At 41.2% G+C, this 24,559-nt stretch overlaps 1 protein-coding gene across 2 annotated transcripts in view; it reads left to right on the top strand.

The window, feature by feature from the left end:
- Positions 1-24,559, top strand: part of LOC122813194 (fizzy-related protein homolog) — an 806,647-nt gene that overhangs the window by 91,350 nt on the left and 690,738 nt on the right. For both annotated transcript variants that reach the window (XM_044085371.1, XM_044085370.1), the window contains one exon: positions 1,900-2,108. In XM_044085371.1, the coding sequence (XP_043941306.1) occupies positions 2,022-2,108 (87 nt within the window). In that variant the 5' untranslated portion in view covers positions 1,900-2,021. The remainder of the gene's footprint in view (positions 1-1,899; positions 2,109-24,559) is intronic.

The raw sequence follows: 24,559 nt of genomic DNA, 5'->3' as shown, positions 1-24,559 counted from the left end.
AACTTGGAGTTCAGTGCATACTTTTTTCGAAGCACTACAATTTACCTCTCTACTATAAGTCTAGGGCAGGCTTTGCCTCTGCAGTCTTGCAGGGCCTTTTAGCCGCCCCTTCTTCTTTATGACCACCTCCCTTTCTTTCAGCTTTGGGATTCTACCCTACAGTCATGACTGCAACAGTGAAACACGATGAACATAGTACAGTTGTGTACACCTACCATAAATGTAGATGTTCGAGTGTCTTCACTGTTGCAGTCTGGGTTTCCCTCCCTCCCTCCTGACCCCTCCTATTTTTTACTTTTGTGTGGTTCCTTTTTTCACCATTCTTCTGAGGTGTATTTGCAAAGGATATGGGACCTTTCTCATTTTGGGACTCCTGACATCTGGGGCAAGAAAAACTGGAGAAGATGGCGTCGGCTGTCAGCTTTGTACTCCTGGCGCTCTGACGTCAGGGAGCATGGTTGAACAGCCGACGCTGGACCCAGACTTTGGGATTCTGGCCGACCGAGGACTGCCTGCCGGCAGGGGAGAACCCTACAGTCATGACTGCAACAGTGAAGACACTCGAACATCTACATTTATGGTAGGTGTACACAACTGTACTTTCTATATCTTCTTTTACTTAGAGTGTTTTATTAATTTCTTGTTATATTACTATGCTTAGCATACGTGATGTAACCTGTTTTGTGTAGTATGCTGGATGTACTGTAACTGACTTTGTCTTTTTACGTATGTTCTATATCATCTTTTACCTGAAATGTTTTATTAATTTCTTTTTATATTACTATGCTCAACATACATGATAAACCTGTTTTGTGTAGTATGCTGGATGTACTGTAACTGACTTTGTCTTTTTACGTATGTTCTATATCTTCTTTTACCTGAAGTGTTTTATTAATTTCTTGTTATATTACTATACTCAGCATACATGATAAACCTGTTTTGTGTAGTATGCTGGATGTACTGTAACTGACATTGTCTTCTACCTATGTTCTATATCTTCTTTTACCTGGAGTGTTTTATTAATTTCTTGTTATATAACTATACTCAGTATATATGATAAACCTGTTTAGTGTGTTATGCTGGATGTGCTGTGTTTGTATAACTTGATGCTGGAGCTTTTCTCTCCGGGCCTCTGCTGAAAGTGGACCTGGTCCAGTCGGAATTTCCCGGTTAACAAATGTAAAGTAAATAAATATTTTGCCTGTACGTTTGTGTCTTCTGAACCCAGATTGTGGCTGAAAAGAGTTCAAAGCCCAGCTCACCCACCACGTCCACTAATAATAAGTAAATAAATCAAATAAAGGAACAAATTGTTGCAGGCATTTAAATATTAACAGTAACCATTTTATGGCTTTAATACACATTTTTTATAGTAGTAGTAGGAACACAGACTTTAATTTCAGTAGGCGCAGTTACATTGAAACACAATAGATTTCTAACACAGTCCTTTGACAGTGCAACAGGTAGCTATAGCTACTCAGAAGTATCAGTACAATTGTTCCATTTAAATAGGGTTTAGATTCTTGGACTGAGGGAAACTGTTTTGTTATGTCTAGTTGGCAAAAGTATATTCACCCAAGGTTTCAAATCCTTACTACATTTGCAGTGTATTGATTTTATTTTCATTTTGCTAAATGTTTTTCCATGTTTTCTTTTATTCATTCTTATTTAAATTGCAGAACCATTAATTTCAGGAATATGCTACTAAATGTATTTTTACATATCTATCAAAATTATTTTTCTCTCGTAAAGACCTGTCAGCAGGTAGAGCGATGGCATTACATGGCAGGGTATCATACAGTCCTTTTGTAACCTCATATTATGTTTATTATGTTTCTACTTTGCTAAGCAGCAGAGTCTGCACATGCATTAATCCTCTTTGCTTTTGGTGTCTTGCAGGAATGTAGATTATACAATGCTTTTACGGAGCATAAAGGGTGAGAGCGGCTGACTGTGATCTCATTACCTTCAGCCTCCTGACTTCAGTATAGTCTTCGTCACTTCAGCTGTACCGTACTGTCATGGATCAGGATTATCAACGGCGCTTACTCCGGCAGCTGAATTTTCAAAATCTTCCTACAACAGTGAATGAGAACCAACCAAATAAGGTGAGACTAACAGTGAAATGTGTAGAATCTTAATTAGATTTGGGGATTGAGTAGCCATTGTCGTTCAGCACTTCGTTGTGCAGAATCATGCTGTCAAGTTTTAGTTTTGTTGTACAAAAATTGCATTGTAGTCATCAAACTTAATTTTGCTGTTAATACTATTTTTTTCAGTGGTGCACACTTTTGCTCATACTTTTTTATATATTTTTTTTTTAATTCCAATGTCTACAGACTATCAGCTGCCCCATGAATGATCTGCCCTATTGTTCCCCCTTGGAGTGATAGCTCATCATGGGAGACTGCCATCCATGCAGCCATTGAGGCTTTGTTCTGTATATGGCCCTAATCATTCCCCCAGCTGCTGATGCTTGTGCTCCAAGACATGAGTTGTTTCCTTTGTGAATGCTTATGTTCATGCAAATATCCCATAAAGGCTGCTTTGTGGATGTGGTTTGGCAGAGTCAAGCACATGCTTCTGGCCCAAATGGTGCATGCTTTGCACCTCTCTTTTCATTAGGTGCTGGCATTGCAAAAGGTCCAGTCCTACATCTTCCCACGATGGGTGAGCTGGGATTGACTACTCAGCCTCATCCTGTCTAGCTGACTCCTTCAGCACCCAGGTCGCTAGTTGATACTGGGTCATCTGAATTGCAGTTGGGGCTTCATCCCTGTCTGCAATGGAGATTACCTTTTTCTAATAATTTCACTTCCCATGCTACACCTCTGTTAAACTATTTTGTTATCAGTTTTGAATGAAACAGCCAGATATCAAAACATTTTAGGATCCCACATTAAGGGCCCTCAAAGATAGGGCCTTTGGCTGGATTCAGCATTTTAGCAGTTGCCATTTGCCATATTTGTTGTACAAGATCCTGCTGTCAGATGAGTGCACAGTCTGTGCTGGTGCACACTGTGCTGGTTGTATGCTTACTGTATTAGCATAGCTGTGCTTCCAGCTCTCCATTTGTGTCCATTCATACAGTTTGGATCTCAAGCTTGACTTTCATTGATGAGATATTCCTGAGTTTGCATATCGAGGTATAAATTATCCAGAAGTCTTTGTGGCCGTCTGATTGTCAGCTATGGCCTGCACTGGTGTTTTCCACGCTGGCTTAGGGGAAGTATGATGCCAGGCACTGCCGTTAAGTGCCAGCAGTTCATATCTGTCATCTGCATCCACAGCAGTGGGAGTACATTGGCCTACTTTGCTACAAGCCCAACATAGATTCATAGGTTCATGTGAAAATTAGTAGAACAGTATCTCATACAGCTCATATGACAAGGACCAAAGCTGAGGGAGGTAGGTCAGGGCCTAACCTTTGAAGGTGAGTCAGTTTCCAAACCAAAACTGCCATCTGGATCGTGCAGATGCAGCATGTACCCTTGACTAGCAAGGGTTTGAACCAACTTCTGTCTTCTTCAGGAAATGATTAGCAGCATGGTGGAGGCATGCCCCCAGCTTACACCAGTGCATTGTGGAGTTTAGGGAATGGCCTGTTTAGCTGTAAGTTGAGGCTGACTTACCTGAGTGCACTGAGTAGCTTTTTGAGTCCTCTAGTTATGAAATAGGGACACTTGAGGCCGAAGTTTCACTTTTAGTTGCTTCCCTTAAGTGCAGCAGGATATGTTGGCAGTGGTTCATTGGGTACTGTGAGTCATCTCCGTTGAAGACCTTTTAGTTCGTGCATAGACCTCAAACAGGTGTTTGATATCAGAAGAAGGATTGAATTGCATGTGTTGCATCTCACCCTTGTGAAGTATGGCCTAATTCCAGCATGGTACCTGGTATAGACCTCTCTCTCTCCCATGTGCTGCCCTCAGTGGGCACAGACTTGCACATTGGTTCCTTGTTACTCATCACCTGCAGTGTGTTGATTGCATGCTTCAAAAAAAATCCAATCAGCACTGGAGGAGGAAAGCAGTCACCAGGCGCACAAACGTTAAAATAACTTTTTAATTAAACGCTTAATGCATCACTATTTATACTCACATCCCATTTAAAATATCCAATAGGAACAAAACTAAAGAAAAAAAAAATCTCATTACCATTTGGAAACAACTTCACAAACCCCATTTCAACCCTTAACCATTTATCAAAAGTTGTATTTTTAAAAACTTGTAGTTTTAATATTCATACCCACAATAAAACCAATGGCCAAGACCCTGGAAGAAAACACCATAAAGCTTACAGACAGGACGACTTAGTCAAGCCTTGCAGTCGTTGATTGTAACAGTGTAGTCCACAGACATTCACGGGATAAAAACGCTAAGGAACAAAACTTTTCAGCCGTTTAAATAGTTTAATCCAAGCATTTGCTTCAGAGGAAACACACTGAAATCACACTAACGCTCCCTATACAAGTACGTTTTCGTTTCAAAAACTTTCTCATATGTGGGCTGGTAACTGCATCAGTGCACATATATACATCAATTAACATTTAAAACCACCAATCTCATACCACAAAGTAAATGAGTAATAATTGGTTATTATGTCATGAAACATTTAAAGCAATATCTAAATGCCTTATTTCTAGCATAAAAAATACTGTAGACCTAGTTATACTAAAAATAGCAATCTAATATCATACCAGTTGTCTAAAAGTTTGCAAACTCTTTGATAACAGTCACTTTTATAATTATATTATTAAAAAGGTTTTAGAGATTTTAAAGTTCAAATTAAAGTAATAAAAGTGACTGTATCAAAGAGTTTGCAAACTTTTAGACAACTGGTATGATATTAGATTGCTATTTTTAGTATAACTAGGTCTACAGTATTTTTTTTCTAGAAATAAGGTATTTAGATTGTGCTTTAAATGTTTCATGACATAATAACCAATTATGACTCATTTACTTTGTGGCATGAGATTGGTGGTTTTAAATGTTAATTGATGTATATATATATGCACTGATGCAGTTACCAGCCCACATCTGAGGAAGTTTTTGAAACGAAAACGTACGTGTATATGGAGCATTAGTGTGATTTCAGTGTCTTTCCTGTAAAGCGAATGCTTGGATTAAACTATTTAAACAGCTGAAAAGTTTTGTTCCTTGGCGTTTTTATCCTGTAAATTTCTGTGGACTACACTGTTATAATCAACGACTACAAGGCTTGACTAAGTTGTCCTGTCTGTAAGCTTTATGGTGTTTTCTTCCAGGGTCTTGGCAATTGGTTTTCTAGTTATTTCTTTGACCCGTTGGCAGTTGTTGGTGTTTTATTCATTCCCACAATAAAATATCCCAGTAATTCCATTAAGTTATTAGTTCAAAAAGTCTTAAAGCATAAACACATCACATGTATGTGAATAAAACTTTGAATATAACAATACATAGACAACAGTGCCATCAAGTAGCAGAATGTGCTAAATACGCATAACTCTCATTCCTAACCAAGGATACATATTCTAGTAAGGCAGGACTACTTTATTGTAAATGATTATTACAGATCAAGCCTAAAAATTCTAATAGTAAAAAAAAATATATGTGGATTTATTACTAATAAATATATAAAAAATTCATTAAAAAACAAACAAATTAATACAATAAATAAGTAATTCACAATCTTGCTGCCCTCATTTTTAAAACGGGTGCCACGGAAATTCCATCACTAATTCCTGGATATTTATTGGCTTCTAATGTTATTTGCCAATGTAATTCACGATATTCAATCTTAGTTTCCTACATACCACCCATCTCATCTTTAAGAACTTCTTGTATAACAAAAAGCTTGTATTTTGCCAGGGGGCAAACTATACTATGCTTGACAAGGCATTCTTTTGTATTTTTTATGGTGTTCATGTGTTCATAAACCCTCCTTCTTATTTTCCTCTCGGTCTTCCCAACATAAAAAAGTGGCATATCTCACAGATAGCAATATATACTACGCCCTGTGTGTCACATGTACTGTGTGTCCTAGCTATAATCTCTCTCTCCCTTGATTCAATATACAACGTATCCCTATTAGCCATAATTGGGCATTGGTTACATATCCCACATGGGTTATGCGTATTTTGCACATTCTGCCACTTGATGGCACTGTTGTCTCTGGATTGTTATATTCAAAGTTTTATTCACATACATTTGATGTATTTATGCTTTTAAAGACTTTTTGAACTAATAACTTAATGAAATTATTAGGATATTTTATTGTGGGAATTAATATTAAAACTATGAGTTTTTAAAAATACAATTTTTGATAAATGGTTAAGGGTTGAAATTGGGTTTGTGAAGTTGTTTCCAAATGGTAATGAGATTTTTTTTTCTTTAGTTTTGTTCCTATTGGATATTTTAAATGGGATGCGAGTATAAATAGTGATGTCATTAACTTTTGGGTTTGTCTGATGAAGTCTGAAGTGTGAGATGAAAAACGTGGTGATTCGTTAAGCGTTTAATTAAAAAGTTATTTTAACGTTTGTGTGCCTGGTGACTGTTTTCCTCCTCCAGTGCTGATTGGATTTTTTTTTGGAGTTTGTTTTTTCGCACTGTTACCTCCTACTGGTTGGTTATTGGTTTTTGATGGAGTTGGAGGAATCATCACGCCAGACGGTTTGCCTGAAAGAAGGCATGATTCGAATGATCTGTCCATACTCATTGGGCAGCTTACCCAACTAGTCCAAATCCTGACTCCTTTATGTTTGTCGTTAACGCAATGGAACGATGATATTTCACTGCCTGGTAACCAGTGTGCCTACGTTCCTACGTTGCATGAAACAGGAACTGGATCAGCCGATCTGCAAGACACGACTAAAATGTGTCAAGAAGAGAGTAGGCGAACTGGTATGAACTCTGTGGACAGTTTTTCCCGTTTTCTGGTTGATAACGATAATGGCAGGACGCAGAATGTTCGTAACAACAATTCTGGAAGGATACAGCAGACTCCTGTACACCAAGGTGACTGTTTAGATAATATGCCAAAATTAAATGATTGGCTTAAACAAAAGGTTGCTTTCAACGATTTGAACACCACTACGGACAGAAATAGTTTATCTTACGCTGGCAACTTGCAAAAATTAAACGAGTTATTGTTTAAGTATAAAACCTTAGACATGGACAACTCTTATTTAAAAGAATGTATTACTTTGGGTATTGTGCCCAAGGGCTTGCGTGTTTGGAAGTTCCTAAATAATGTTAGAGGGGACTAAATATTATGAAGAATTAGTTAACATGTTTGATAGTTGGGGCTTTAGCCTTATGAGAGCAATCATTAGAAATAATGAAAATGAAATTAATGTATTAATGGAGCAGATTGACTTTGTTAATGGAAACATTATGAGTGATCTTTTATTCACAGTAGAAGAAGAAAAAAATAAGTGTTTGGATTTGAGAAAACAGGTAGACAATAAATGTGGTAGAATTTTGAATAGGGAAAAAAAAGGAAAATTGATATTGACAAGCTTGAATATGAAAACCATACTCAGTACCCAAAAACCATCTTGGGGTTGATGAGGTAAGGCAGGATGACATGAGACAAGGGAATGTTGACGTTTTTCATGAAGGCCCACCTAATGGACATGACACTTTTGAATATCCCCTCCTCCAGAGATCGGAGAGGATAAGGAACCAAGAACATGTGAATTATCCACAGAATGGATGGAGGGGGGAGGGGCAGGAGGTGAGTCTTAGTGATTTTTTTTGGATGTGAGGAAACTAGCCTGCTGTGATGTTATCAGAGTTAGATTTTCTACACTAAATCCTTCACTTTGCAGGTAATCCATAACCTTAGTTTCTATTTCTTTAACTTCTACATTATTAATCCTCTTTTCTACTTTTCTTCTTTGTTTTCTTATTTTTTGTATTGTAAAATGTTCCATATCCAGATGCCTTTGACTATATTTCTCTTCAGATGTCTTTGGTGCTGTTCTTTTTGTATTGATTAGTTTTGCTTTCTCCTTTGCATACATATTGCACCATGTTAAATCTCTTTTTCTTTCCCATGTCCATATTTCTTTTTTAGATGTCTCCTGCTCCTCCTGTTTCTCCTTACTCAGTGGACTTGTTTTTCCATCATGCTGTGATATATCAGTCTTTTTACACTAAATATTTCACTTCATAGGTTTTCCATAACCTCACCTTCTATTTTTTTTTAACTTCTGCTGTACTAATCTTCTGTTCTATATTCCCTCTTTGTTATCTTATTTTTTGTATTGTGAAATTTTCCATATCTGGATGCATTTGCCTGTATTTCTCTTCAATTATCTTTGTATTTTTTGTATTAATTAATTTGGATTTCTCCTTTGCATAAATATTGCACCATATCAGATCTCTCTTTCTTTCTTTCTTTTCAATGTCCGTATTTATTTATTTATTTACCTTTCAAAAGTTTCTAGATTTTGTTCTTTATATTTTCACGCTTCCTTATTCGCTTTTTTCCCCAAACAGCCCAAGGTTTTTTGGTTTATAACCACCCAGTGGTGTAAACTTTGTCTCAAGATGATTGTCACTGTTGAAGTGACACCCTGACCCTTTGTGCAAAATGGGAAAAAGGGGTTATAAATATATTGTATTAATGAACATAAATTTTTATTTGAAGCTTCTGACAGTTTTCTTGAGAAAAGGCTTATGAGCCAGTAGATCCTTTTGCCAGTGGAGTGAGTTTGTAAGGATGTCATTTTTAAAGCCTGGAGGCACTGCTACACCATTTTATTCCTGGCACCCTGTAAAGCTTTTGATTTAATGATATAAGTTCCTTACCAAGCATCCTTTAACCCTCTTCTGTGTAATTGCCTGAGTCCAGCATAAAAATCTCGGGGACCACAGCATTTTGCTATCCTGCTGCCAATCATAGAATCAGAATCTGTTAATGGGTATAACAGGAAATTGCACCCCTCTGACATATTAGGATTTGGCTATTTATTTTACCTCTCCAGGTTCCAGTTCTGCCTTGTGGACCATGTGCAGGAAGAGCTTGTAGAACTTCCTGAATCTGACCGAAGGAGGATCTCGTCCAGACACTCTCTCTGCAGTTTTTTAAGTTGACTTTCTTAGTCTACTGTAATTTTGACTGTGGTTGTACTTTGCACTGGACCTGAAACTCTGCAATGTGACTGCATGAGATGGTATTGCTGAGGTTGTCCACTCTTAAAGAGGAACTTATGGGCATTATCTTAGAGTTTATGAGGAAATTACTGTTTTCCAGGCATCCTAGGTCCTGGTTGAGGGACTGTTGAAGAAGAAATAGGTTGTCACCTCTGGAGTAACTTTGTGATCCTCCACCCTCCCCCTTTTCTTTATCATTCAGAATTAACTTAGTCCAAAAGAAGGATGAATTGTTCACACTGGGAAGGCTGTCAAACATACCTTCATACCCTATCCATTATCACACCAGTGTCTCATGAAGATGACTACTGACCTCACAGTGGTAGTCTTGACTGTGGTCATGAGCTGTCTGTATTGGAGGGATAAGTTCTCTGAGTTTGCTGTGGTTTGGAGAACTGTTATCAGGGACTAGTGGTTTGGCAGCTTCAGTCATGGTTTAGAGCATATTGGTCCTCCCCCAAATAGGTTCCACTAAGATATCAGCATATCTCGGCAGAGCTCTGTAGTCCAGCTTATTATCTACAATGAAAGTAGACCACAGATGCTGAGGATCATAGGTTCTAATACCTGCATGTTTCTTGTCCAGAATGGACTAGATAGTGTCCATCCTTTTCTGAACCTTTGTGATTTTATTCACTTAGCTGTTGTGTTTGGTTCCAGATTGTGATTGTCCAAGGGTTCATGCCTCTTTTGCTGTAGGGTTTGTGGATGGTGTTAATGGACATTATGGATGCCTTTGTTTTGATATCTATGAATTTACACGATGATTTCTTTACAGTTCCTTACTTTCATGATGTGGCTAAAAATGGTCTGTATGCAGATGGCATTCTCTAATTACAAGCCAACCAATGCCCATTAATTATTTACACACTGTCGACCAGGTTAGTCCCACTAGGCCAGCAACCTCTTTTTCGGGGGCAGCCCAAGATTGTATTCATACTGACTATGGTAAGTTTGGCCAGGGCATGAAGGAAATTCTCATACTCTTTTTCTGTAGGCTTTGTCTGAAGGAGTGAAAACAGTGGTGGTATGATCGTGAAAGAAAATGTAGTGAGTAATAAAAGTGCTGTGGGTTAGTCATTCAGGAATCCGTCATGGGACTGCTTCTTTTTGGCATTTACTTATCTGGATTCAAAGCCAATGTCAGGGGTCCCTGGCTGACCATATTTGCAGACCGTTGCAAATTAGGAGCAGTCATAGAATCACTCACTGACACTGTTCTCCAGGATGGACTGATACAGAGATATAACTTGTGTCAGAGCCATGGACTAAAACTCAATGCCAAGAAATGCATTATAGCATCCTTCAGGAAGTCCTCCAGTCCTGAGAACTATTATATTAACAACACACCCGTAACAGTCGACCCAGTAGCGGAGGGACTTGGACACACACAGGCAGTACTCTAACTTTTGACCATCAAGTTCTACAGTAGTGAGGAAATTATTCTATGTTCTGCAGCTTATAAACAAAGATATGGCATGTAGGTCCAAGGATGTCATTGTTCCACTGTATTCAGCATTCATCTGACCACTTTTGATATGTACATAACCAGCCACATTCAAAAACTGGAAAGGCTGTAAAGGTTCTCCACTAAAAGAACACAGGGCATAAGTAATATGTCATGTGCAAACTGCCTCAAAGCCCTGTGTCTGTTTTCTATCTTTTATAGGCTGTTGAGGGGAGATCTATGCTTGCCATAAAGGGAAAAGTATTAAAAAATGGAGATAGCAGAATGTTTGTGGAAACTGATTATTCGCTGTACATCAGGCAGAAGAGAACCAAATGTATTTCAGAAATGAGGGAATGTTGAGATGTGGGTGTGAGATTCTAGCTGCTTTATCCAGCTGTCTTCAGTATATTTTTTTCCTGTAGGATCAAAGACTTTTTTGATGCAGAACAGACTAAGGGGGAAATAAAAAAAAATGTTTAACTAACAAGAACTGTGCTAGCAAACAGAAGGGGACCATGTTTCTCATTTTTCTGACAATAAAGCTCATAAAGAAACTTTGCCTATGAAACCATTTCTAATGTTCCAAAGGATAATGTTTTAGAGACAGGAAAAAATTGCATTAGTTGATTAGAAGAATCAGGAGCACCTTGGATGTGAACCAGAGTGTGGTGTTGGGAGTTGGAGAGGAACAGGAAGACCAGGAACACTAAAATTAGTGAATAAATGGGAGAGTGTAAAACATGAATCACATTTGTGAAATATGACTTTGCAAGAAAAAGAGGCTGAGAAAGACTGGACTTTTGTTGACTTTGTTAAACTTGTTGGTGTACTGTAAAGCATATACCTCACTTTATGCCATTAAGGTTTAGAAGGACACTGAAAGTAAAAAAGTAACTAAGTAAAACAATTTTTGTTATTATTTTTTGTATAAAATATGTAATGCTGTAAACTGTATATTGTATACAATACGGAGTCTATATCACATCGTCAAACTTGTATACATTTGAACAATGTAATATCGAACCCAAAAGTCCAAAACACAAAAATAGCGAAGACACGTCGCATCAATTTTTTTCTCAGGGAAAAAAAATCGGTGGGCCGTTTTTGGGGCTTTGCTATTTCCTCCACTGTGGTGCGATCTCAGAGTTTGTATATTTAAGTAGGGGGTGTGTGTGGGGCACTTTAGATTTAGTTTAAGGTTTATGTGTTTTTTTTTTTTTTTTTTGGTTAGGGAACAGCGATTTTTTTTTTTCCCTGGGAAAAAAAATGCTGTTCTGTGTGTTAATTATTGTGTGGTTTTGGACTTTTGGGTTTGATATTACATCATTTGAACTTATACAACTTTGATGATGTGCTATAGACCCTATAATAAAGCAGTTTTCTGTATTGTGTAACCAGGGGTATTTTAAATTTAGGGGGAGTCTCTACAGTGACTGTTGTATGTGTTAAAGATATTAAAGTAAACAAGTACTTTTTTAGTTGTAGGAAATGTAGGCTTTATAGTATAACAAGTGAAGAAATGCTGGACTAAAGAAACTTTAATGTTAATATGATGTGATCTTGGGCTGCTTGGGTGGCCGTGGGGGGTAAAAGTGCACTCATACTCTCAACTGGTTCTAATTTTCAGGGTTGCCCCTGATTTTGACACAAATTTTAACTCTGTCCCTCTTAATCCCTACTAATCCTTAGAGAAAAGTTGGTGAGTCACACTTAATAGCGACAAGAATTAGAGTAATAGGCTTCTTTTACTTCAGAAAATGTATGTTAATTCACATTCTCTTTTTTTCTGTCATTGTCTCAAGTTAATAGTACTAATATTTTAAAAGCGTCTCTGATTTGTCCCTGATTATTTCTGGATTTGTCCCGGATTCTGTTGAGATTTGTCACTGATTGGTTGAGAGGTATGAGTGCACTGATCATATTAGATGTAGAATTAATATATTTTCTTTTTAGTTTTACAAGGGTGGATATGTAGATTAACAATCTTCACTTAAGCTATAAACAAATGTTTTTTTGTAAGCAAGTAGGCTTGAAAAATAAGACAAAATAAAGCCATGAAAAATTCCAAGTTTCTTACAGATGCAAAGATATTAGCGTGTTTTTTTCCATTAGCAAATATTTATTGGGAGTCAGGAAATCTGCTGCTGAAGGTACCTGTATTGTCTGTCCTGAGTGAAATTTGCAAAGATTTATTACTGACAACTTGCTATATGGAGATGAGCTGTCTGCAGATGCAAGCAATTAATCTTGAGAGCTCTGAGCATTCTTTGCTGACGAAAATGCCAAATTTAAAGGTACAAATAGCAAAAAGTTCAATGAAAAATAAAGTTTGAAATTATGGGAAGTGAAGAAGAGATAGAAGTCTCTGTAGCAGTCTTAATACTTTAATGCATTTAATAGAATAGTGTGCAATTTATTTTTATTTAAAGATAGCCAGTGTACTTTTTCTTAGGAATAAGTTTTTTAAAATCATACAAATTGTTTTTCACATCTGGGAGGGGAATAGAGATAAGAAATGAATAGACAGCAATTAGTGTAAGTGGGAACACATGCACTTTTGCAGGCGTAACCTTAATTTTAGATAAAGTAATGCCTGTGGGTGCAGCTGTCAGTTTGTGACAGTTGTTTCTTTCTGGAGGGTTAAACTTCATTCCTTTAAGATGTACATAGTTTTTTGTGTTTGTTCTAAGTTAATAGGGTTAGTTTTTTTGTTTGAGGGTTTTCATTAAAACAAAACGTCTTGAAAATATTTGACATATGTTCAGATGGAGATTAGAATAAACTGTATAAAATATCAGCCTGCTTAACAGTAGTGTGTGCATGTAACATGAAAGTTGGAAATACACTTTCAAAAAAATTACATGTAAAATAGGTGGGAGCAGCAACTTTTTATCATAATGGCTATGCAAGCTATATTGTCTTGGAAAGCAAATGACCTTATGGGTCTAGACAAAAGGGAAAGAGTATTAACTTTTATGTTAAGAAATGCAGAGTGCGAATAGCACTGCTGCAGGAGACACATTTGGAAAGAGATGAGCATGTGAATTTGGCAAAGAAAGGATTTCAGGATGGATGTTCAGCAGAATACCAGGGGCAAAGGAAAAGAGGAGAATTTATACTAATTACCCCCCTTTTCCTTTGTCCCTGATATTCTGCTAGAAGGGGCTTCTACAGTGATAGAAAATGAAAACGGACAATAATGGTAGATTTGTGGTTAAGTGGCTATTGGCAAGGGAAGAGGATTATGCTGGCATGTATTAATATTCCAACAAAAATTGCTATTACGGAGCCTGGCAATTTTTTGGGGGGAAGTAATCAGCTTTCACTAGGGAATATTACTTATAGGTGGGAACTGGAATTTGATTTGCAACAGTAAGGATGTATCTGGGAGGCCTAGAATGGAAAACATAGATTTCTGAAGAAATTTATGAAAATATTTGGTATGGAAGATGTGAATACAGTAGAAGGAACTCTAACAGAATTTATATATTATTCCTCAAGGCACAATAAGTAAGCTAGACTAGATATAAATTATATTTCACAAGAACTACATTTAATTGAAAGCTTTAACAGACATCCAGTTACTATTTCAGGTCATGCTTCAATAAAAACGTAAGATAAAAATGCAGAGTAATGAAGTAAAAGCGAGACAATGGGTACTTTCCCACCTACCCTTTAAAAAGAGAGGAATTTAAGGAATGGTTAGTGGAAATTATTCAAGAGTTATTAGGGACAATAGAAATCTCTTCAGAAGTTATAGCTTGTGAATGGGATAAAACAAAACAGAGTTTTAAAATAAGGTAGAAATAAAAGAGAGAAAGAGATACGATAAGAATTAAAAGGAGTTACATAGAGGGGATGACAAAAGTTAAAGTATTGCAGATTAAGGGGAGGCTTACAGAACAAGAAGAGGCAAAAATACAGAGTGTTAAAGAGAAAATAAGGAAATCTATGGATAATATGCATGAGTTTAGAGTAATTACTGTTAAGCAACTATTTTTCTAGAGTAACTCTGGAGTGCAAAAACTTGTAGCACAACTTAGAATCAGACAGGAGAAAGGGTTGTTGCCAGACTTAGGGAGCCTATTACAAGAAAAATATCCAGGGATCCTGTAGCAGTATTAGAGAAATTTTGGAAATTTTAGGAAAATTTGTATAAAACACAGAAATGTAGAGATAAAGAGCAGAAATGGAAATATTTATTGAAGACTTAATTATGCCAAGGTTAGATGTAGATGAGGCTCAGTAACTAACAATTAAGGTAGGAGGTGATAAGGTAAAATGGTGATGTATTAGCAATGTTCAGGAAAGTTTCCAGGAATCGATAGTACTCCTGTGGAAGTTTAGAAGTTAGGAGGGAGGAGAGTGATAAAGATCTGGAAGATTTTATTTAGCAACATTTTATAAGGAGAGGAAGCACCAACATCGTGGAAGAAAGCTTTGATGGCTTTGTTACTGGAAGACAGTAAAGACATATCAGACCCAGCTTTATATAGACCCATTTCAGTTTTAAACCATGATTACCATGATTATAAAGTGTTTGTCTATACCAGCTAATAGAATGGCAGAGCTGTTGCCAAAATTGATAAATATTGATTGATGTGGTTTTATGGAAGTCTGGCAAACATTTGACAATATTAATAGAACCATGATGATCCAGAGGGAAGCAGTATGTAAGGAAAGACCACCATTGTTGGTGCGTCTTGATTCAGAGAAATCGTTTGATAGAGTAATGTGGGATTTTATGAGTAGGACAATGGAAGCGTTTGCATTGCCTGATAACACTAATAAGGTTAATTAGGAGGACTCATGAAGGATCAGAGGCAGGAATTAAAGTGTGAGAATTCCTCTTTGATAACCAGGCAGGGGTGTCCTTTTTGTTCTTTGGTTTATATTTAGAATCTTTGGCAAAGAAAATAAGGGACTCGGAAGTGCAAGGATATAATTGCTATGGTAATCAAGAAAAGTTGGCTTTATTTGCAGATGATATTATTTTGTACCTTATTAATCCAGAAAAGGGCATCTCAGTGTTATGAATATGTTGAGACATGTTCATGTCTTTTCAGGATATAAAATGAATGAAAATAAAACTAAGGCTATAGCTGTAAATTATGTACCCACACACAAATTAGCTCAGTAATGCCCATATTTACGGGGACGTAAGATGAAGTATTTAGGAGTATAAATTAAAAAGGCTTCTGATATAGCAGCTAAGGGTATGTAGGAAGAGACTAAACAAAAGATGATACAAAAATGAGAAACTGGATGCTCTTATTTAAGGATATGGACAATAAGATATAGGCAATGAAAAAATGTTTAGCCCCTTTAGTTTTATATACAACTCAGGCATATTTTTATCAACCAGAGGAGAAGTTCTAGACAGTAATTCTTAAAGAGTTGAAGGACTTCATGTGGGAGGGGTGGAGGGCAAGAGTTAAGTAGGATAAGATGATCCTTCCAACAGAACAAGGTAGTTTGGGACTACCTGATTTGGAGGGATATTTTAGAGCTGGACATTTAAGGCTAATATACATAACGCAAGCAGATTGCTATAATTCAGAAAGGAAAGGGATGATGAAGCAGGGAGGAGGTTCAAGAAATAAAGATAGAGTGGGATTTTTCTATGCAGATCCTTAAGGAGAACTATAACAACCATACAGAATATTATATTCATAAAGTAGCAGAAAGTATTCTAAGAACTATGCCAAGATGAAAATGGGGAAAGGAGATTTTGCCAGTAGGGATGACTGCAAGTGAAGTTAGACAAGACAGGCAAAAGGGGCCTGGAATTTACTGGAGAAAACGGGCTAAATAACAAAGGTATTGGGAGCAAATAATTAGAGAAGCAAGGGTAATAGAATGGAATGAGACGAAGAAGATTAATATGAATAATATCAATGTTTGGCTTGCAGGCTACAGACTGCCTTCTTTACCAGGGATTGATCTCAGAGTATAGGCAAAGAGAAAGGGGTAGGGGAAAGTTAAGCAGAAGACCTGCTGTGGTAGAGTTTTTCGTTGAATCTACAATGAGGCCGCTGTTTAAAATAAGGGATCATTAGTAGGGCATATAAATTTTTGCATAATAACTATAAAAATCAGTCAGAGGATGTTAGAAAAGATTGGGAAGAGACTGGAAAAGCAATTTACAAGAGAACAGTGTGAGGATGTATATATGGCTCCAAAGTATGCAAAAAACTCCAGATGTTTTAGGATCTTTGTTTGAATGTGTTTGCTTGGGGTATAAAAATAACTATGCAGATTTCAAAGAATTTTTCCTCTGGTAGATAGCAGATGTTGCAGGTGTGATGGAGAAGGTTTACTATTGTTTATTCAAACGGAAAAAAAATTTCGGTTCAAATAAATGAATGATAATACCGAAAGTACAAATAACTACCGATCTGAAGTAGGGACTTCATTTGTCTGCAACCTTTGGGTCTTGGATCCGACTTCGGATCCGAGCCGGCAACTTATTTTACAGCTTATGGATCCAAGCTCCTAGCTCCTCCCCTTACCCATAGTCCCCTGCCAACCCTGATTGACCTCAGATCTAGTTTGCCGCTCTTAGAAGAGACAGCTGGATTTCAGAGCTCCTGGCGACTTTCAGATAAGTCTTGAAAAAAACTTGTCAATATAGAAAATTTTTTGATTACTTAAACAGTGTGTGTGTTTAGGATTCCCTTTTGTTAATTTTATTCATTTTTTAGTGTAATTCCTCCCCTCGCTGGTTCGTAGAGTGTGTGTGTGTGTTGCTTGTGTTTTTGGGGCCTGGTGTGTTTGTGTAGTTACTATATTTTTTTTCTAATGTCGGAGGCCCCAAAACCAATTTCTTCTAAGTGCACCGAGTGTGGCCATAAGCTTTTACCGGCGGATGGCCACACTCGGTGTGTTCGGTGCCTTGGGGTTGAACACCTGTCCTCAGGGTGTTCCATTTGCGCAGCGTTCAACCCCAGGGCACTGAAAGAGCGGAGGTCGAAGTTGGTTCTGGCGGGACTTTTGCCCCCAGATCCAGCTTCGGCCTCCGGTACTCCCGTGGCTCCTCCTCAGTCCTTGGTGGCAGCCACTCCTGCCCCCCTTTCCCCGGCCGGGACTCAAACTCCCACTAAGACGCCGGAGAAAAGGGAGGCCAGGAGGGAGAAAAGGAGGGAGAAGCACCACAAGCGGTGGGCCAAGGCCTCCGCTTCGGCCCCCCCCCCAGCTAAGCGGGCTTCTCCCTCCACAGCTTCCAGGTCCCCTCCTCCTCGGATCCGATCCCCTTGCTTTTCCCCAGGACCCGAGGAGGAGGAGACCCAATCTCCGTTGAGGTCATCGAGGCGGCATTCCCGGCCTCGTCGAGATCTACTTATAGTCTTTCTGATGCAGACTTGGACCGGATGATCAGAAGGTTCATCCAGGCCTAGCTGCAGATGGGAGTGCTCTTGCCTCCCCCCCTTCGGGGGGGAGCTCGACACCTTTTTTTGCACCGATAGCTCCTTCTTCGACCCGCTTCCCAGGTTCGGAGCGCTCGGAGCCGGGCAGAGTTGGAGCCGGGGGTGGGTCGGCGCCGACATTACTGGGTACTTCGGATCCGACCCTGCCCTCGAGTCTGTCGGGTCCTGCGTCGGATCCGACCTCTCGGAGCCATGGGCCGAGCTTCGGATCCAAGGGATTCAGTGTGCCTTCGGCTCCGTCCAGGTCGGAACACACGGGTCCTTCGGATCCGTGTGGCCTCGGTGCTGGTTACGATTCCTTCATCGGATCCGAGTGGGAGCAGGCTTTCGGATCCCAGGGAGAGAGGCTTCCCCTCGGCCTTCGATGTAGTGGAGAGGGCTCTGTTGAGAGCATCCGGACCCCCGGTCCTTGCATCGGCTCCACCCTGCACTCCCTCTCTGCTGGGTCAGGCTTCCATCACCTGGCCACAGGGACAGCCTGCTTCGATGTCCCAGGTTGTTCCACTGGAACAGGACATTGCTGGTGAGACCTCCTCGGACAGTCCCCCCGAGGAAGTGCCTCGCAAACTTAAGTGTAAGAGGAGACACGTGGACTCCCCCGAGTCCTTAACAGAGGACACGGACTTGGATGAAGGGGAAGGCTCCCCAAGGTCACCCCCCGAGGATGTCTCCTTTGGAGACATCATGGAAATGCTCAGGATCGGGGGGGGGTCTGCCCTCAAGGCTTCCTCCGACGAGTCCGTGTTCTTGGAGGCATTCGAAGCAGGCCCGTCTACCTCTTGGGTGTCCCCTCCGGCCGACCCCCTGGTGGACCTTATCACCACCAGGGCGTGGAAGGAGCCGGACACTGTGGAGCCAGTCCCCAAACGCCCGAATAGAATTTTGAGTCTCCCTGCAGACCGGTCCCATTGGAGCAAGGGTCCCCCCGTAGATGCCATGTTGACGGCGGCAGCCACAAAGAGGGAATTAGCTCAGGAGAGCCCCTCGGTCCATCCACCGAGCAGGGAGTCCCGCTCGATGGATCGCCTCGGGAAGCGGGTATTTAGTTCAGCGACCTTCTCAGTAAGGTCCCTGAACTACATGGCACATGTCATCAGGATGCAGCGAGATCTTATCAAAGAATATGCTGCTTCCCCCCCAGAGTCCATGTCGGCGGAGGACAAGCAGTTGTACTCCACTCGTATGGCCACTCTAAGATCTGTTTCAAATACCTCTATGCGGCTTTTGTCCCACGCCACAGAGGGAGCCGCTAGAGCCAGCGGAGCGGGTCTAGTCATGAGACGTCAGGCCTGGCTCTGACATTGTGACTTCGCGGAGCCCTTTAAGGCGTCCTTTGCGAATGCCCCCTTTGATGGTTCTGCCTTGTTTGGCAAGACCGTTCGCGAGACACTTGTCCAGAGCGAAAAGAATGGGAAGACGTTGTCTGCCGTCGGAGTCCGCTTCTCTGCTCCCCAGAGGTCCTTCTCCAAGAACCAAAAGGGACAGAAGAAGATGTGGTTCCAGAAAATGCAACATTCCCATCCTGCTCCGGACAACCAGTCCTTCCGTGGCAGAGGAGGACAGGGAGGACGCCACCCTAGAGGCAGAGGGGCCCCGAGAAATTTTGGGTCCAGAGAAACTTTCTCTGATCAGCCCACGCAGCAGCCCTGAGGGGTTGCCCGACTGCTCCACTCTGGAGGCAGTCGGAGGGCGCTTCTCGATGCACCTGGCGGCTTGGGAGTCCATTACGTTAGATCGCTGGGTGCTTTGTATCATATCCGGAGGTTACAAAATTCCACTGCACCATGTCCCCAGACTCAAAAACCTCCCCGATGTACCACCCGATCAGAGGGAGGCGGCAGCTGCAGAAATTCAGCAGCTGCTAAAAAAAAGAGCCATCCAGCCCGTCCCCCCAGATCAACTCGGATTAGGGTTTTACTCCAGGTTCTTTCTGGTGCCAAAAAAGACGGGGGACATGAGACCGATTCTCGATCTTTCACTCTTGAACCTGTCAGTAACCAAAGAAAAATTCCGGATGGTCACCCTTCAATCCATTCTCCCCCTCTTGCGGGAGAGCGACTGGATGTGCTCAATAGACCTCAAGGATGCGTACTACCACATTTTAATGGACAGACGATCCAGAAGGTTTCTCCGCTTCCGGCTGGGAGCCAGTCACTACCAGTTCAGGGTCCTTCCCTTTGGTCTCACTATAGCCCCCAGGGTATTTACCAAAGTGTTAGCAGTGATAGCGGCCCACCTGAGACTCCAGGGAATGCAGGTCTTCCCGTACCTGGACGACTGGCTCCTGTCCGCCCCAACAAGGCATCTACTCTGCGCAGCCAGAAATCACCTTCTCCGGCTAGCTCCCCATCTAGGCATTACGATCAACCTGGACAAATCCTCCCTTGCTCCAACACAAGTGATAGATTTCATAGGGGCCAAACTAGATACGAGAAGTCTGCGAGCGTTCCTCACTTCGGAGCGACTTCAAAACCTGAGACTTCATGTGCGGGCCATCCTCCAATTAAAAGCCCCACCGGCGGAATTGGTCCTGAGGGCGCTAGGCTCCATGGCAGCAGCAATAACTCTTCTTCCATACGCTCGTCTGAATATGAGGGTGCTACAGTGGACCCTTTTAGTCCAATGGTCCTTTCAGTCTCTCCCCCTCAGCCATCCTATCTCACTCAGCAGGGCTTGCAGGAGGGCCCTCTTATGGTGGCTCCAGACCCCGGACCTTCATACGGGACAACCCTTCTGCACGCCGCCTCCCCTCGCCACGGTGACCACGGACGCTTCTCGCCTCGGGTGGGGGGGGGGGCATTGCTCAGGCAGAACGGTCCAAGGCACGTGGAACGACACAGAGACCTCCTTGCATATCAACGTTCTGGAGATGAGGGCTGTGCTGTTGGCGTTGCAAGCACTTCAGAACCTTCTCCCCGTAGGAACTATTGCGATACAGACGGACAACATGTCAGTTGTCTGGTACATCAACAAACAGGGGGGAACCAGGTCCTACCCTCTCTGCCGAGAGGCCATGAGGGTGTGGGAATGGGCGATCTCCACCAACCGCTTCCTTTTCGCAACGCACATTCCGGGATGGTCCAACATTCTGGTGGACAAGCTCAGCTGCACTATTCTTTCCCCTTACGAGTGGTCTCTCAATTCCCAGGTAGTGAAGCGGATTTTCGCCGAATGGGGGCAACCCTGCTGCGATCTTTTTGCAACTCCCTCAAACACGAAATGCTCCAGCTTCTTCGCTCTGATTCCCCCTCTCGGGGAAACCTCGAGAGATGCTCTAGTGCATGCTTGGCCTCCCGGTCTACTTTATGCCTGTCCTCCTCTACCCCTGATGCTGAAACTGATACAGAAAGCCTCTCGGTTGGGGAGCAGAATGATCCTCATTGCCCCATTCTGGCCTCGTCAAACTTGGTTCCCTTACCTGTGGTCTCATCTGGTGAATCCTCCCTGGATTCTGGATCCCATTCTGGATCTAATATCCCATCCCTTAGGCCTACCGACCCCGAATATGGACAACCTGAAGCTCACAGCTTGGCTGCTCCAGTTCCACTCTTAGTCAGGACTCCCGGCATCTCTTCACCAGTTAAAGCCATTTTGGTGGCAGCACATAAACCCTCCACTAGAAAAGTCTATCGCAGTAAATGGAAGCGTTTTTCCATGTGGGTGGAACACCACAACATAGATCCCTTCACGGCTTCGTTGCCGTCCGTCTTGGATTTCCTCACCGGACTTTTTCAATGGGGAGCTAGCTGTTCTACAGTTAAGGTTCAATTGGCAGCCATTTCTCATTACCATGTGGGACACGAGTCAGGTCTCTTGATGACTGCGAAATTATGTAAAACCTTCCTCAAGGGTACCTTCCTGCTCAGGCCTTCTGTCAAGGAAGCTGTACCCCCTCGGGATCTATCATTAGTCCTTCAAGCCTTGACTGCCCCTCCCTTTGAACCAGCTGCCTCGGCCGAACTTAAATATCTTTCTTGGAAAACGGCGTTCCTTGTCGCCATCACTTCAGCGAAAAGAGTTTCCGAACTTCAGGCCCTTTGTGTGAAACCTCCCTACTTGATTTTTCATCAGGATAGAGTGTACCTCAGGACCAATCCCTCCTTTCTTCCTAAGGTTGCCTCAGAAACCAATATCAATCAGTCCATTAACTTGCCAGTTTTCTTCCCTAAGTACCAGAATAAAGGAGAATACAAGCTGCATTCCTTAGACGTGCACAGACAACTGCGCTTCTACATTCATAGGACTGCTGGTCACAGACAATCCGATCAGTTGTTCATTTCCTTTGCCAAATTCAATCTGGGTAAAGCTATTTCTAAGGTCACCTTATCACAATGGATTTCACAGTGTATTCTTCTGGCCTATGAAACTTCGGGGAGGCCCGCACCTCAGGGAGTACGGGCGCATTCTACTCGCTCCGTATCTACTTCTGCTGCCTTTAGATCTAGAGTATCTTTGGATGATATTTGCTCTGCAGCCACTTGGGCCTTATCTCATACCTTTATCAACCATTATAAGCTGGACGTTATTTCCAGAGGGAGAGCATCCTTTGGCTCCGCAGTGCTCCGGAACATCCTTCCATGATGGCCGCCCAAGATTCAGGTAGCTGGGGACTCTGTCCCAAAGGTTGCTGACAAATGAAGTCCCTACTTCAGATTAAGAAGTTATGTACTCACCATAACGTTCCATCTGAGTAGGTGACTTCATTTGTCTGCAACCATCCCTCCCTCCTTCCCCCTGGCCTTCAGAAGTCTTTCTTGAATGTCCTTTCTTGGTCCCTTTCAGGACACTTTTGGTCTGAGATTTGGTATAAGGGCAAACTTGATCTGAGGTCAATCAGGGTTGGCAGGGGATTATGGGTAAGGGGAGAAGCTAGGAGCTCGGATCCATAAGCTGTAAAATAAGTTGCCGGCTCGGATCCGAAGTCGGATCCAAGACCCAAAGGTTGCAAACAAATGAAGTCACCTACTCAGATGGAACGTTATGGTGAGTACATAACTTCTTATTCACAATGTTGAACCAAATGCTCAATGCATTTGACTCGACATTGTTGTCGAAACCACCACGTGATAGCCATATAGGAGCTGATGTAAATCAAACTCCTATACAGCTATCACGTTTTTGCAGGGGGCAAGCCCCCCTCTACCCCCCACACACACCCCCTACTTATATCTTCTAACTCTGAGATAGCACTACAGTGGGGATGTGGATGAATTTCCACTCCCCACTGTACCACGATCTCTGTGCAGATAGTTGATTTCTACTTATGCAAATGCAGTTGTGCATTCGCATAAGTGGAGTCGACTATCTGTTACAAAACTGCTTGTGCGTTCGACATTCTTTTTTTTGGCATATTGCAGCCGATAGAATGTCGTTCGCACAAACAATAGTAAAGCGATGGAGAAGACAGAGGTAACTGCGATCATATGCTTTGGGAGTGTAATGAGTTGGCAGATTTTGAAAATTCCCTGCATTTCTGTCAGAAATATTGGGTGAGCACATGTCAGTAACTAAAGAAATTATTTTTTTTAACTGGGACACATGATCTGAATTGCCTATACATAGAAAGGCCTTATTAAGTTTAATTCGATTGGCTGCCAAAAAAGCAATTACTATAAAGTGGAAGTCAGAGTCTAAACTAACTGTATTTGAAGTATTGAATATTGTTAAAGAAGTAAAAAAAAATGGTAGGGGATTTTTAGAAAAAGGAAGGAGCAAATTACACATAAACAGATAACATTTCTGTGAGTAATACTTGCAGAATGATATTCAGGAGGAGGAGGAGGAGGAGTGAAGTTTAAGGGAAAGCATGAATTCAGTAATTTATGTAATGTTGGACTGATGAGAGTTAGAAGGAAAGGAAAGTTATGTATACTGTATATAAATGGGAAAAGTGTTAAGATGGTTTGTTTTCTTTTTCTGTTAATGTATGTTTATCTGTGTCTTAAGTGATAATTTAATAAAGGTGTTTAAAAAAAAATCCTAGACTACACTATGAAAATGTTTAGTGTTTCTTAGCCTTTATGTAATATGCTATGTTGCCAAAGAAATTTTGACAGACTAGGATATAGCACCAAAGAAATAGGAAGTTAGAGACATGGGACTTAACTTTGCCATTAGATCGGAGGTATCCATGATTACAGATTTTGGTTCTGGCAAGCTTATTGGAAGCGGACCCTTTACAACTGACTGACTTGTGAAAACAAGTTTGGCATTTGTTCTTGATCCCAGGTAGTTAGTAATGTATTGAATAGTAGTGGTGCTGCTACAGTCTTTGGATATTCCTTGTATATTCCAACATGATCTCTTACCCTGTACCTGTGATGCTGATGTACCTTTTTTTCTTTCTGTATTCTCTATACCACCCCCAATCCCTCCCCTGTGGCTGTCTTCCAGAAACCCTACATGATCAGCCATTCATTCTCCAGAAGATGAGATTTGATCATGGATGTCATCGTCCATGCGGTCAGTGGGGAGGTTTCTAGTTGTACACTAACTCCACCTCGTGGTGGTTGACATGGGCATCTGTCAGTGTAATGGCCTAC

The sequence above is a fragment of the Protopterus annectens genome, chromosome 10.part0, assembly GCF_019279795.1.
Source record: "Protopterus annectens isolate FY-2018-M chromosome 10.part0, PAN1.0, whole genome shotgun sequence".
NCBI classification, from domain to species: Eukaryota; Metazoa; Chordata; order Ceratodontiformes; family Protopteridae; genus Protopterus; species Protopterus annectens.
Note: the sequence above shows the minus strand (reverse complement) of the source record. Positions and strands in the feature narration are given on the sequence as shown.